Raw genomic sequence first — 13,096 nt, 5'->3', positions numbered from 1 at the left:
GACTAGAACTGAGAGGCAGCTTCACCACAGTGTTGACCTCAAAAGGACCAACAACAAAGAAGATATCTAAAACACGAGGAAATCTGCAGGTGCTGGAAATTCAAGCAACACACACAAAAAATGCTGGTGAATGCTGCAGGCCAGGCAGCATCTATAGGAAGAGGTACAGTCCACGTTTCGGGCCGAGACCTTTCGTCAGGACGACAAAAAGAAGATATCTAGTTGGGATAAAATTGACTTAAACTCTCTGCGAGCTGCATAATTAAGGTTTGGCTCTTTAACCAACACTAAAAACAGAGAAAATCTGTTTACGGTCTTTTCCTTTGCCAGCAAAACTTAAATGTGTAAGTTATTTACATAATGGATATTTAATGTTTAGGGAAAATGTAGTTTACCTTCATTTGCTAAGATGGAGGAAAGTTAAGGCGATGCTATTTCTTTTCCTTATACAGTGTCAACCGTCACTGTATCTGCTCATTGGTTATGGATTTTCTGTATCTAAAACAAATTTAGAAGCATAAAATTAGAAAGATGAAGCCCATTTAATTGAAACAAATTTAAGAATGCTCTCTGATGGCTGAAAATGCTCAAGAGAGAGTTTAAATTAGTAAGGTAGCCATTTAAATGAATTGTGCTACCACCCACTATCACCTTTTGTCTTTTGCACCTGACCTGCTGCTGGCTGGCATCTCCTTTGAATAGAATGTTACAGTTGACTTATACGGTTGTGTTTAAATTCAAACAGCCAGTCTCAGCCTGAAGTAAGCATAGAACAAATTACAAGTTAAATTGAGGGGAAAAATTAGCAGCAGTTCAATAAACATGACAACTTATTGGATGTATTTACCAAGAAATAAAGCAGAATTTTTTGCTCTCTGTGTTTGGTTAATGATTTCCCATAGGTGTTAAAATGGCTGTTAAACTGGAACGGAAGTTGGAGAAATGTACTGGAGGTTAAATTTGAAAAGCAAAAAAGTAATGAAGAGCTAGGATATGGGTAAAATAAACTAAATGGGTTTGTGAAGATAATAGTATTTTACTACAGTGAGATAATGCCAGGTGATTAAACGGAAGAACAAAAAGAAAGTCAATGCTAAAGAGACTAAATTCAAATTTGTGAAGTGAGAAAATAAATAAATTTATAGCACTATAGAAAAAAATTGATTTGATCTAATAGCCAGTCCAGACATTTGGTTACATAAGGATCAATATTGGAAATTGGGTATTTTTGATTAAATTTGATAAGATAAAATTGTGTTCTGTGCTCGGTGTCAGATGTGGGAAGTCCTGGAGTCTCCCAGTCTCCCGGACGGCCATATCTGCACCCGGTGTTTTGAGCTGCAGCTCCTAAGGGACCGCGTTAGGGAACTGGAGTTGCAGCTCGATGACCTTCGTCTGGACAGGGAGAGTGAGGAGATGATAGAAAAGAGTTATAGGCAGGTGGTCACACTGGGGCCACAGGAAACAGACAAGTGGGTAACAGTCAGGAGAGGGAAGGGGAAGAGTCAGCCACTAGAGAGTACCCCTGTGGCTGTCCCATTGGACAATAAGTACTCCTGTTTGAGTACTGTTGTTGGGTTGGGGGGGGGGAACAGCCTACCTGGGGGAAGCAACAGTGGCCATGCCTCTGGCACAGAGTCCAGCCTTGTGGCTCAGAAGGGTAGGGAAAGGAAGAGAAAGCCATTAGTGATAGGGGACTCTATAGTTAGGGGGTCAGACAGGAGATTCTGTGGATGCAGGAAAGAAACTCGGATGGTAGTTTGCTTCCTAGGTGCCAGGGTCTGGGATATTTCAGATCGCATCCACGATATCCTGCAGTAGGAGGGAGAACAGCTAGAGGTCATGGTACATATTGGTACCAATGACATAGGTAGGAAAAGGGAAGAGGTCCTGAAAACAGACTACAGGGAGTTAGGAAGGAAGTTGAGAAGCAGGACCACAAAGGTAGTAATCTCGGGATTACTGCCTGTGCCATGTGACAGTGAGTATAGGAATAGAATGAGGTGGAGGATAAATGCGTGGCTGAGGGATTGGAGCGGGGACAGGGATTCAGATTTAGAACACAGAACATAGAATAGTACAGCACAATACAGGCCCTTCAGCCAACAATGTTGTGCCGACCCTCAAACCCTACCTCCCATATAACCCCCCCACCTTAAATTCCTCCATATACCTGTCTAGTAGTCTCTTAAACTTCACTAGTGTATCTGCCTCCACCACTGACTCAGGCAGTGCATTCCACGCACAAACCACTCTCTGAGTAAAAAACCTTCCTCTAATATCCCCCTTGAACTTCCCACCCCTTACCTTAAAGCCATGTCCTCTTGTATTGAGCAGTGGTGCCCTGGGGAAGAGGCGCTGGCTATCCACTCTTATCTATTCCTCTTATTATCTTGTACACCTCTATCATGTCTCCTCTCATCCTCCTTCTCTCCAAAGAGTAAAGCCCTAGCTCCCTTCATCTCTGATCATAATGCATACTCTCTAAACCAGGCAGCATCCTTGTAAATCTCCTCTGTACCCTTTCCAATGCTTCCACATCCTTCCTATAGTGAGGCGACCAGAACTGGACACAGTACTCCAAGTGTGACCTAACCAGAGTTTTATCGAGCTGCATCATTACATTCTGACTCTTAAACTCTCTCCCTCGACTTATGAAAGCTAACACCCCATAAGCTTTCTTAACTACCCTATCTACCTGTGAGGGAACTTTCAGGGATCTGTGGACATGTACCCCCAGATCCCTCTGCTCCTCCACGCTACCACCCCCAGATCCCTCTACTCCTCCACACTGATTTCTGGATCATTGGGACCTCTTTTGGGGCAGGTGTGACCTGTATAAAAAGGACGGATTACACTTGAATCCCAGGGGGACCAATATCCTGGTGGAGAGGTTTGCTAAGGCTATTGGGGAGAGTTTAAACTAGAATTGCTATGGGGTGGGAACCGAATTGAAGAGATAGAGGAAGAGGAGGTTGTCTCACAAATAGAGAAAGCTTGGAAACAGTGTTTGAAGGAGGATAGGCAGTTGGCAAAAAAAGGACACTCTCAGACTAACGGTTTGAGATGTGTCTGTTTTAAAGCAAGGAGTATTGTGAACAAAGCGGATGAACTTAGAATGTGGATCAGTACTTGGAGCTATGATGTGGTGGCCATTACAGAGACTTGGATGGCTCAGGGGCAGGAATGATTACTTCAAGTATGGGGTTTTAGATGTTTTAGAAAGGACAGGGAGGGAGGCGAAAGAGGTGGGAGCGTGGCACTGTTGATCAGAGATAGTGTCACAACTGCAAAAAAGGTGGACGCCATGGACGGATTGTCTACGGAGTCTCCGTGGGTGAAGGTTAGGAACAGGAAGGGGTCAATAACTCTACTGGGTGTTTTTTATAGGCCACCCAAAAGTAACAGGGATATGGAGGAGCAGATAGGGAAACAGATCCTGGAAAGGTGTAATAATAACAGAGTTGTCGTGGTGGGGCATTTTAATTTCCCAAATATCGATTGGCATCTCCCTAGAGTAAGGGGTTTAGATGAGGTGGAGTTGTTAGGTGTGTTCAGGAAGGTTTCTTGACACAATATGTAAATAAGCCTACAGGAGGAGAGACTGTATTGGGAAATGAACCTGGACAGGTGTCAGATCTCTCAGTGAGAGAGCACTTTGGAGATAGTGATCATTTAGCATTGGAGAGAGATAGGAACAGACAATTTAGAAAAGCATTTAATTGGAGTAACGGGAATTATGAGGCTATCAGGCAGGAACTTGGAAGCTTAAATTGGGAATGTATATTCTCAGGGAAAGATACAGAAGAAATGTGGTAAATGTTCTGGGGATATTTGTGTGGAGTTCTGCTTAGGTACATTCCAATGAGACAGGGAAGTTATGGTAGGGTACAGGAACCGTGGTGTACAAAGGCTGTAATAAATCTAGTCAAGAAGAAAAGAAAAGCTTACAAAAGGTTCAGAGAGCTAGGGAATGTTAGAGATCTAGAAGATTATAAGGCGAACAGGAAGAAGCTTAAGAAGGAAATTAGGAGAGCCAGAAGGGGCCATGAGAAGGCCTTGGCGGGCAGGATTAAAGAAAACCCCAAGGCATTCTACAAGTATTTGAAGAGCAAGAGGGTAAGACATGAAAGAATAGGACCTATCAAGTGTGACAGTGGGAAAGTGTGTATGGAACTGGAGGAACTAGCAGAGGTACTTAATGAATACTTTACTTCAGTATTCACTTTGGAAAAGGATCTTGGTGATTATAGTGATGACTTGCAGCAGACCGAAAAGCTTGAGCATGTAGATATTAAGAAAGAGGATGTGCTGGAGCTTTTGGAAAGCATCAAGTTGAATAAGTCACCGGGACCGGATGAGATGTACCCCAGACTACTGTGGGAGGCGAGTGAGGAGATTGCTGATCATTGCTCTGGCAAAGATCCTTTGCACCATGACTGGAGACGGGAGAGGTTCCGGAGGATTGAAGGGTTGCTTGCGGATGTTGTTCCCTTATTCAAGAAAGGGAGTAGAGGTAGCACAGGAAATTATAGACCAGTGAGTCTTTCTTCAGTGGTTGGTAAGCTGATGGAGAAGATCCTGAGAGGCAGGATTTATGAACATTTGGAGAGGTACAATATGATTAGGAATAGTCAGCATGGCTTTGTCAAATGCAGGTCGTGCCTTACAAGCCTGATTGAATTTTTTGAGGATGTGGCATTAGGGTTAGGGTTAGGGTTAGGCAAGGCATTTGATAAGGTACCCCATGCAAGGCTTATTGAGAAAGTAAGGAGGCATGGGATCCAAAGGGACATTGCTTTATGGATCCAGAAGTGGTCTGCTCACAGAAGGCAACGAGTGGTTGTGGACGGGTCATATTCTGCATGGAGGTCGGTGACCAGTGGTGTGCCTCAGTGATCTTTTCTGGGACCCTTACTCTTCGTGATATTTTTAAATGCTCTGGATGAGGAAGTGGAGGGATGGGTTAGTAAGTTTTCTGATGACACAAAGGTTGGGGGTGTTGTGGATAGTGTAGAGGGCTGTCAGAGGTTGCAGCGGGACATTGATAGGATTCAAAACTGGGTTGAGAAGTGGCAGATGGAGTTCAACCCAGATAAGTGTAAAGTGGTTCATTTTGGTTGGTAAAATATGATGGCAGAATATAGTATTAATGGTAAGACTCTTGGCAGCGTGGAGGATCAAAGGGATATTGGGGTCCAAGTCCATAGGACGCTCAAAGCAGCTGCGCAGGTTGACTCTGTAGTTAAGAAGGCATACGGTGTATTGGCCTTCATTAATCATGGAATTGAATTTAGGAGCCCAGAGGTAATGTTGCAGCTATATAGGACCTTGGTCAGACCCCACTTGGAGTACTGTGCTCAGTTCTGGTCACCTCACTACAGGAAGGATGTGGAAACCATAGAAAGGGTGCAGAGGAGATTTACAAGGATGTTGCCTGGATTAGGGAGCATGCCTTATGAAAACAGGTTGAGTGATCTCGCCTTTTCTCCTTGGAGCGACGGAGGATGAGAGGTGACCTGTTAGAGGTATATAAGATGATGAGAGGCATTGATTGTGTGGATAGTCAGAGATTTCCCAGGCATTGATTGTGTGGATAGTCAGAGATTTCCCAGGGCTGAAGTAGCTGCCACAAGAGGGCACAGGTTTAAGGTGCTTGGGAGTAGGTACAGAGGAGATGTCTGGGGTAAGTTTTTTTACACAGAGAGTGGTGAGTGCGTGGAATGGTCTGCCAGCAACAGTGGTGGAGGTGGATATGATAGGGTCTTTTAAGAGACCTTTGGATACATAGAGCTTAGAAAAATAGAGTGCTAGGGGTAATCTTCGTAATCTCTATGGTAGGGACATTTTCGGCACAACTTTGTGGACCGAAGGGCCTGTATTGTGCTGTAGGTTTTCTATGTTTCTCTAAAATGGCAAAGGGATTGGAAAATGAGAAAGATGTGGGTACGAATAAAAATGCACTATCAATTGAAGTGCAACTAACTGGAACTAAGACACAGAGAAAGCATGGTAGTTTGAGTCTTCTAAAAATAGATGCAATCTTGGGGAGGGTATATATAGGCGAAAGAGATGCATGTACCTTAGGCCAATACAGTAATCTTTGCAAATTTGTTGTATATGCATAAGATCAGGGAAAACATTAACAGATAATTTTCCAGTTGTATAATGAGAGACCCAGTAGTTCTGATACTTTGTATTAAGAAATATTCATTAATAACCTAGTGAAGTTTATTGTGGAACCACCAAGGGAAATTGGGAAGACATGTAGTTATAGTAAAGGTATTGGAAGTAGATTGAAAAATAAGTAAAGATTTTGAAGGAAATTCTGTAATGATCATTCCATTGAGGAATTGGAATCTCTATAGGGAAAGTATTTAATCTATGGTTAACAAGAATAATTAAAGAAAGTTTTGAATTAGGGGAAGATGCTTTCAGTGGTGTGCAAAAAACTCTGAAAATGGTAAGAAATTTGGAATTTCAGAGTTGAACAAAAAATTAAGTTAAAATAGAATCGGGAAGTTAGTGAAGCAAAAATTCAGATTCTAAACACTTCGTTGGTAAGCAGCAAAAATAATCCTGATCCTTTATTGAGAAATATAGAAAAATTATAAATGGAAGTAGGGAACTTGTCACTTCTGTTAATAAATATTCACAGTAAATACTGCAGAAGACATATTAAAAGATTCTGGAAATAATAATAAACATGAACTCCAGAGCAAAGGACAAACTTAAAACATTTAGTAAAGATGTAGAATCAGAGAAATTAGAAACAGTAAAGGCCAACATATCCTATGGAAATGATCACCTCTCTTCTAGCAATTTAAAGGAGGTGACTTCAAAAGTACTGAATGTATTGTTTTAATCTTATAAAATTGCACAAAATTTAGTATGGACATTGCTAATTGGAGGACACCAAGTGGAACTCTGCTAGTCAAGGAGTGAAGAGAGAAAAGAGGGAACTATACAGCAACTTTTGCTGGGAACATACTTTAATGTATTAACAGTGCACTTAAATCACAATGTTATTGAGCAGAGTTAACTCATCTGAGACTTTCAACATCTCAAATGGCGTGAAGCAAGGGTGCGTTCTAGCACCAGTGCTCTTCAACCTCTTCTTCACTCAAATGCTGAAGCATGCTGTTAAGGACCTAGACCTGGGTATCTACATAAGATATCGCCTAGACGGATCGATGTTTGACCTGAGATACCTTGCTGCAGAGACCAAAATGCTGAGGAGGCTCATCACTGAAGCCCTGTTTGCTGATGATTGTGCCCTCATGGCCCACCAGGAGAATCACCTGCAGACGATTGTCGACAAGTTCTCCGCAGCCTCAAAGTTTGGCCTGACAATCAGCCTCAGTAAGACAGAAGTTCTACAACCTGCACCAAACATTCACCCTGCTCAGCCATGCATCACCATCAATGGCACTGTCCTGAAGAATGTGGAGAGCTTCAAATATCTAGGAAGCACCATTTCCCATGACGGATCCCTTGACAAACAGATCATAGCAAGGATCCAGAAAGCTAGCCAGGCACTCGGGAAACTCCGTGTCAAAGTTCTGGAGCACAAGGACATTCAGCTTTCAATCAAGCTGAAGGTGTACAAGGCTGTGGTCCTCACCTCTCTCCTGTATGGCTGTGAAACCTGGACCCTGTACCACAGGCACATCAAACAGCTGGAGCAGTTTCACATGCGCTCTCTGCGGTCGATCATGAGGATTCGATGGCAGGACCGAATCACCAACCAGGAAGTCCTTGACAGCCAACAGCACAAGCATTGAGGCAAGGATCCTCCAGGCCCAGCTACGCTGGATGGGCCATGTAATCCGCATGGGTGAAACAAGAATACCCAGGCAGCTGCTCTACAGTGAGCTTCACATGGCAGTCGCAATCAGGGCTGCCCCAAAAAAAGATTCAAAGGCAATCTGAAATCGTACATCAAATGCTCAGACCTCCAGCCTCGACAGCTTGAGGAGTCTGCAGACGATAGGGCTGCGTGGTGCGCCCTGACCAGAGAAGCTGCATCTGATTTTGAGGATGACTGAAATCAGCGCCTTGCAGCAGCACCAGACCGATACCACAAAACTGTGTATGCACCTGTTCTAACAACCGGTATTCCATATCCAACCTGCAACCGCATGTGTGCTTCGGCCTTCGAAGCCACATGCATATCCACAGATGACTACTCATCTGAAATGATCAGATTATTGCATGTAGTTTCATTTTCATGCAGGTACTGAAAAAAAATCTGAGGGAGAGGATTAATGATCACTTAAAAGGCAAGGACTAATCAGGGAAAAGCAACATAGCTTTATTAAGAGCAAATCCTCTCTGAGCAGTTTGAAGTAACAAGGTGTATTGATGAGGGCAAGGTAGTAGATACGATTTATATAGACCTTGGTAAGGCCTTTGCCAAGGTCTCACAAGGGAGACTGGTATGAAAGGTTAGATCCCAAGGGATCCGGGGCAAGTTGGCAAACTGGATCCAAAATTAACTTTGCAATAGGAAACAATGCTTGTTGACATAACGTTGTTTCTCTGATAATGGCTCCTTTGTATCTTTTTGTTCACTATTACAGAGGGATTTCCTGATCTCTAAGAGGAGTCATGCTTTAACCTCCAGAGTTATGTTCTTTTTGAATCTTTCTATCTTCTGACCAAATAGGTAGAAACAACACCTAAGATTGGGCCACAAATGTGAAACAATGGTGCTTCAAAATTATCGCATGGTCAGCATTGACTAGTTAGCCCAAAGGGCCTGTTAATGTGCTCTCTGATTCACCAAGCACCTACTGGCGTAACATAATGATGTTTGGTGCAAAGATTTTCAGATTTGATTCTACTTCAAATTGACCTATTTTCTATCTTTACACGATTAACTATTTTAATTAACTTACAGATATGACCCAAAATCTATCAGAAAAAGATGATGCATTTGGGGAGAATCATCACTGGGAGCAATAATCAAACCCTTCAGAGTATAATGGTATGTAGCTGAAGATGAGACCCAGAAGTCATGAAGATTTCCTTTTGGAATATTTACAGTTAATTCTATTCACGTTTAGGTGTTAATTTTAAAAGTCAATCTTTTTTTTCTATACTTCTGTTGACCACATCGTTAGGCTACATCAAGTTTGGTGAGATTTAGAAGAAGTTGGTGGAGAGCTGTTAAGTAACATTGGCTAATGAATGTATACTACCATTTTGAAACATGAATGTATTAAATAGCTGATTCAAAAAATATATTAAAATTCTTTAATGTACCATAAAAATTAATTTAATATTCTTTATATGTTTAAATGTTCACAAGTACGTTTATACAACAGAGTGGTATTTTACTACAAATGTTGTACAGAAGTCAGATTTGAAAATAAAGAATTACAGTTTTAGTAGTACATTGGAATAAAATATTCTAGTGGCCCAAGTTGTCTGTATGAAAAAAATCTGAGTTGTTTCATATGAACCTGAGTTTATCTTTGATCCAAATTTGCCTTTATATAGTTATTTTGTTTATATGAAAATAGATCTTACCATTCAAATTGCAGATTCTGCATTAGCAAATACAGCTTAGATTTGTCAATCAACTTATCATGTTGAGATGTGTTTAAATCAATGTGCCTGTAATCGTTAAAATGCTATGTAATTTACAGCAATCATAAGTCATATATGTGAAGGATTTGTCTTTCACAATGTTTATTTACCTTTACTTACAAAATTGTTTCACAAGTGACATAGGGCAGAAAAATTACACCAAGCTTCAAAGATTTTAACAGTTACCAAGTAGGAATCAAAATCAGCATCTAGGGTTTAAGAGAATTATTATTTGAAAATAGCTAGCCAGCAGCAGCAGCTACTACTAAAAGAGAAATTGTTTTATTTTTATTAATTATATCAATTTAGAAATTTCTTAACAATTATGTACATTTTCAAAGAATTGGCATGATTGATAGTTGTGGGAAATAGTGACCGAATTTGGGCGGTAATAGGTGGAAACAAGAAAAAGTTGCAGATTTTGTGATCTGGTAAGAAAGATAGAGAGCAGAAACAAATATGGGTAGTAAGAGAAAGGGCGGTGAGACCCAGTGGGAGATTTGTGTGGTGATGGGCAGATGGAGTAGGGAGGCAGAGAAAGAAACTGGGTGATCGGGGACTGGGGTTTGGAAATAAGAGGCTTCATGGGAGGACATAGGTCGACCAGGAGCAGCAAGAAAGGATCGAGGGAAGGAGGTTACCTGAAATTTGGAATTCACTGTACATGCGATTGGGTTATAGACCACCCTGGGAGAATATGCATTACAGTTCATCTAGTTTGTGTTTGGCCTCACCATTTTAAGCTGTGCTTTTAATTACCCTTCCTATTCTCACACCAACCTATCTGTCCTTGGTATTTTTCACTACTAGGATAAGGCCAAAGGCAAACTAAAGAACAGCAGCTCATCAACAGGCAGTTAGTGCTGCCACAGTTCTTTCAGCAAAGCAAGTCGACCATTCCAGCTACTTTACACACACCCAGCAGAGAACAGAGTTGTATTCAGAATTTTAATATGTACATGTATAACAGCATGTTTTTATTAGCTGTAAATTGTGAAATATACTTACTAAAATACAACAAAATCAGTTTTCAGTGAACATAAAATAGTACAATATGGACTGCCATTTGACCTACGATGAGCGAATCATAACACTAGTTTATACAAAATGTTATCCTGTTTATCATCCATATCCCTGTATTCTCCTCATATTCATGGGTCCATCTAAAGGCTTCTTAAAATCCACCAAACTGCCTGATCCCACTACTATCCTTGGTAACCCATTCCAAGCACTTACATGCTCTGACCTTAAAAGCATGTCCCCTGGTATTTGTCATTTCTACCCTGGAGAACAATTTTAACTCTCTACCTCATAATTTTAACAATCTCTATCAGGTTTGCCCTCAACCTCCAACACTAAGAATAACCTAAGTTTGTCCAACCTCTCCTTATAGCTCATACCCTCCAAACCAGGAAACAATGTGGTAAACAACTTCATACTTCCCACAATCTCACATCCTTCCTATAAGTGGTTACTTTGGGGCATCACAGCAGTGTAGCAATTAGCACGAAGCTGTTACAGCTCAGGCTGTCTAAGGAGTTTACATCCTACCTGTTAATGCATAGGTTTCCTCTGGGTGCTCTGGTTTCCTCCCACATTCTAAAGATGCCAGTTAGTAGGTTAATTGGTCATTGTAAATTATCCTGTGATTAGGTTAAGTTTAAAGAGGTGGGTTGCTGGGTGGTGCAGCACTGTGGGACAGGAGGGCCTGTATCTCAAAATAATGGGGTGATCCAGAAATGCATCAAGTGCAGTCAGACTGAAGTTTTATATTCATTACTCTCATAATCAGCGCCCCAAATACTGAAGGCAAACATTCCAAAATTTTCAACATCTGTAGTTTCTCTTGTGTTTAAATAACCCATATGCCTTCTTTACCATCTCAGCCACTTGTGTGGTCAATTTGTCTGAACTATGACCCTGGACAGCAGTATCTGTGCATTCTCTGCAATCTTGTTCCATGCATAAACAGGTAAAATGTATCAAATAAAAAATTGTAGATGACTCAACTTCTCCAGAATATCATGTCCCCTCTCACCCCCAATAAAACTTAATATGGATGTATGGCTAAAATTGTGTAAAGATAAATAATGCTTCCACTTTTGGAAAGCAGCTGAAAATTCTGGCTTCACCCATTTTTGACTTCTTTTCTAGGCATTGACATTGAACTTACCTTGGTTGCTGAGGTCGATAAATGTAAACTGTTGTGTATTAATATTTAATATTTAAGTAATATTTCAGTAATCTTTTGTGTAAAATATATACACACACACACATATATATATATATAGATTATCTATATATATATATATAGATTAAGCATTTTTCTTCAATTTATTACAGGTTGTATGTATAAATATGTGAATTGCAAACATCATGCTGTCACGTGATACACGTGTGCCTCACTTAAAGTAAACTCAAGGTTAGACTCATATTTCAGACTCCTGTGTCTTTCTTTGAATTATTTAAAGTTTTGAAGTTACAAAACAACACTGGCAACAAGATATTTTTTAAATTAACACGAAATGGCTACCAAAGACGCAGCAAGACGTTCAAACTAAAAACAGGTAAAATACACCGCATAGCACATGCAGAGATGCAGCCCATGTTCTGCAAAAGGGAAGAAATGATCGAGTTTTAAAAAAACAGTAAATAAAGAATTCTCAGGTTCATAAAAAGTGAGTACCAGGTGATAATCATTAAAACAAAAGGCAGAAATGGTTAACTGCACTGGAAAGATTGATGCATTTGATTACACAACAGATGACCGGATTTATATACTAAGCAAATTGAACAATATCTTGAAGCAAATGTAGTAGCCAATGAGAAATGGGTAGCAATTTTGTTGAGTACATTGGGCTTAAAGCAATAGTTTGCTTTGTAGTTTAATTGCTCCAACCAAACCATCTGAAATTAGTGTTGCTGGCTGGCATTGTCAAAGTAATGCATGAACATTTACAACTAAAGCCATAAGATATAGGAGGGTGGCCCATTGAGTCTGCTCTACCATATCATCATTGATCCATTTTCCTTTTCAGCCCCAATCTCCTGCCTTCTCCCAGTATCCTTTCATCCCCTAACTAATCTGGAATCTGTCAACCTCTCCTTTAAAGATACCCAGTGAATTGGCCTCCACAGCCACTAGTGGCAACGAATTCTAAAGATTCAGCACCCTCTGGCTAAAGAAATTCCTCTTCATCTTAGTTCTAAATGGACATCCTTCTATTCTGAGGTTGTAGCCTCTAGTCCTAAACTGCTCAAACACCTCTCATATGATAAGCCTTTCAATCCCGGAATCATTTTTGTGAACCTCCCTTGTATCCTCTCCAATGTCGATACATTCTTTCTTAGATGGGGGCACAAAACTGCTCACAATATGCCAAGTGGTGACTCACTAGAGCTTTATAAAGCCTCAACATTACATCCTTGTTTTTATATTCTAGTCCTCTTGAAATGAATGCGAACATCTCATTAGCTTTCCTCACCACCGACTCAACCTGAA

General features: G+C 40.8%; 1 protein-coding gene across 3 annotated transcripts in view; it reads left to right on the top strand.

Annotated features, from left to right (window-relative positions):
- Nucleotides 1-13,096, top strand: part of nbn (nibrin) — a 95,886-nt gene that overhangs the window by 72,939 nt on the left and 9,851 nt on the right. Inside the window, exons 15-16 of one of the 3 annotated variants that reach the window (XR_011885819.1) lie at nucleotides 8,903-8,989; nucleotides 10,405-12,026. The exons of 1 other annotated variant lie outside the window; for it this stretch is intronic. Coding sequence is in view for 1 of the 2 variants with exons in the window: in XM_072256700.1 (XP_072112801.1) it covers nucleotides 8,903-8,933 (31 nt within the window). In the remaining variant the exon portion in view is untranslated. Of the gene's footprint in view, nucleotides 1-8,902; nucleotides 12,027-13,096 lie in introns of those variants that run through there. One more of the 3 variants, XM_072256700.1, reaches the window with a different exon arrangement.

Source organism: Mobula birostris, chromosome 1, assembly GCF_030028105.1.
Source record: "Mobula birostris isolate sMobBir1 chromosome 1, sMobBir1.hap1, whole genome shotgun sequence".
NCBI classification, from domain to species: domain Eukaryota; kingdom Metazoa; phylum Chordata; class Chondrichthyes; order Myliobatiformes; family Myliobatidae; genus Mobula; species Mobula birostris.
The sequence above is the reverse complement of the archived record's forward strand: the minus strand, read 5'-3'. Positions and strand labels throughout refer to the sequence as shown.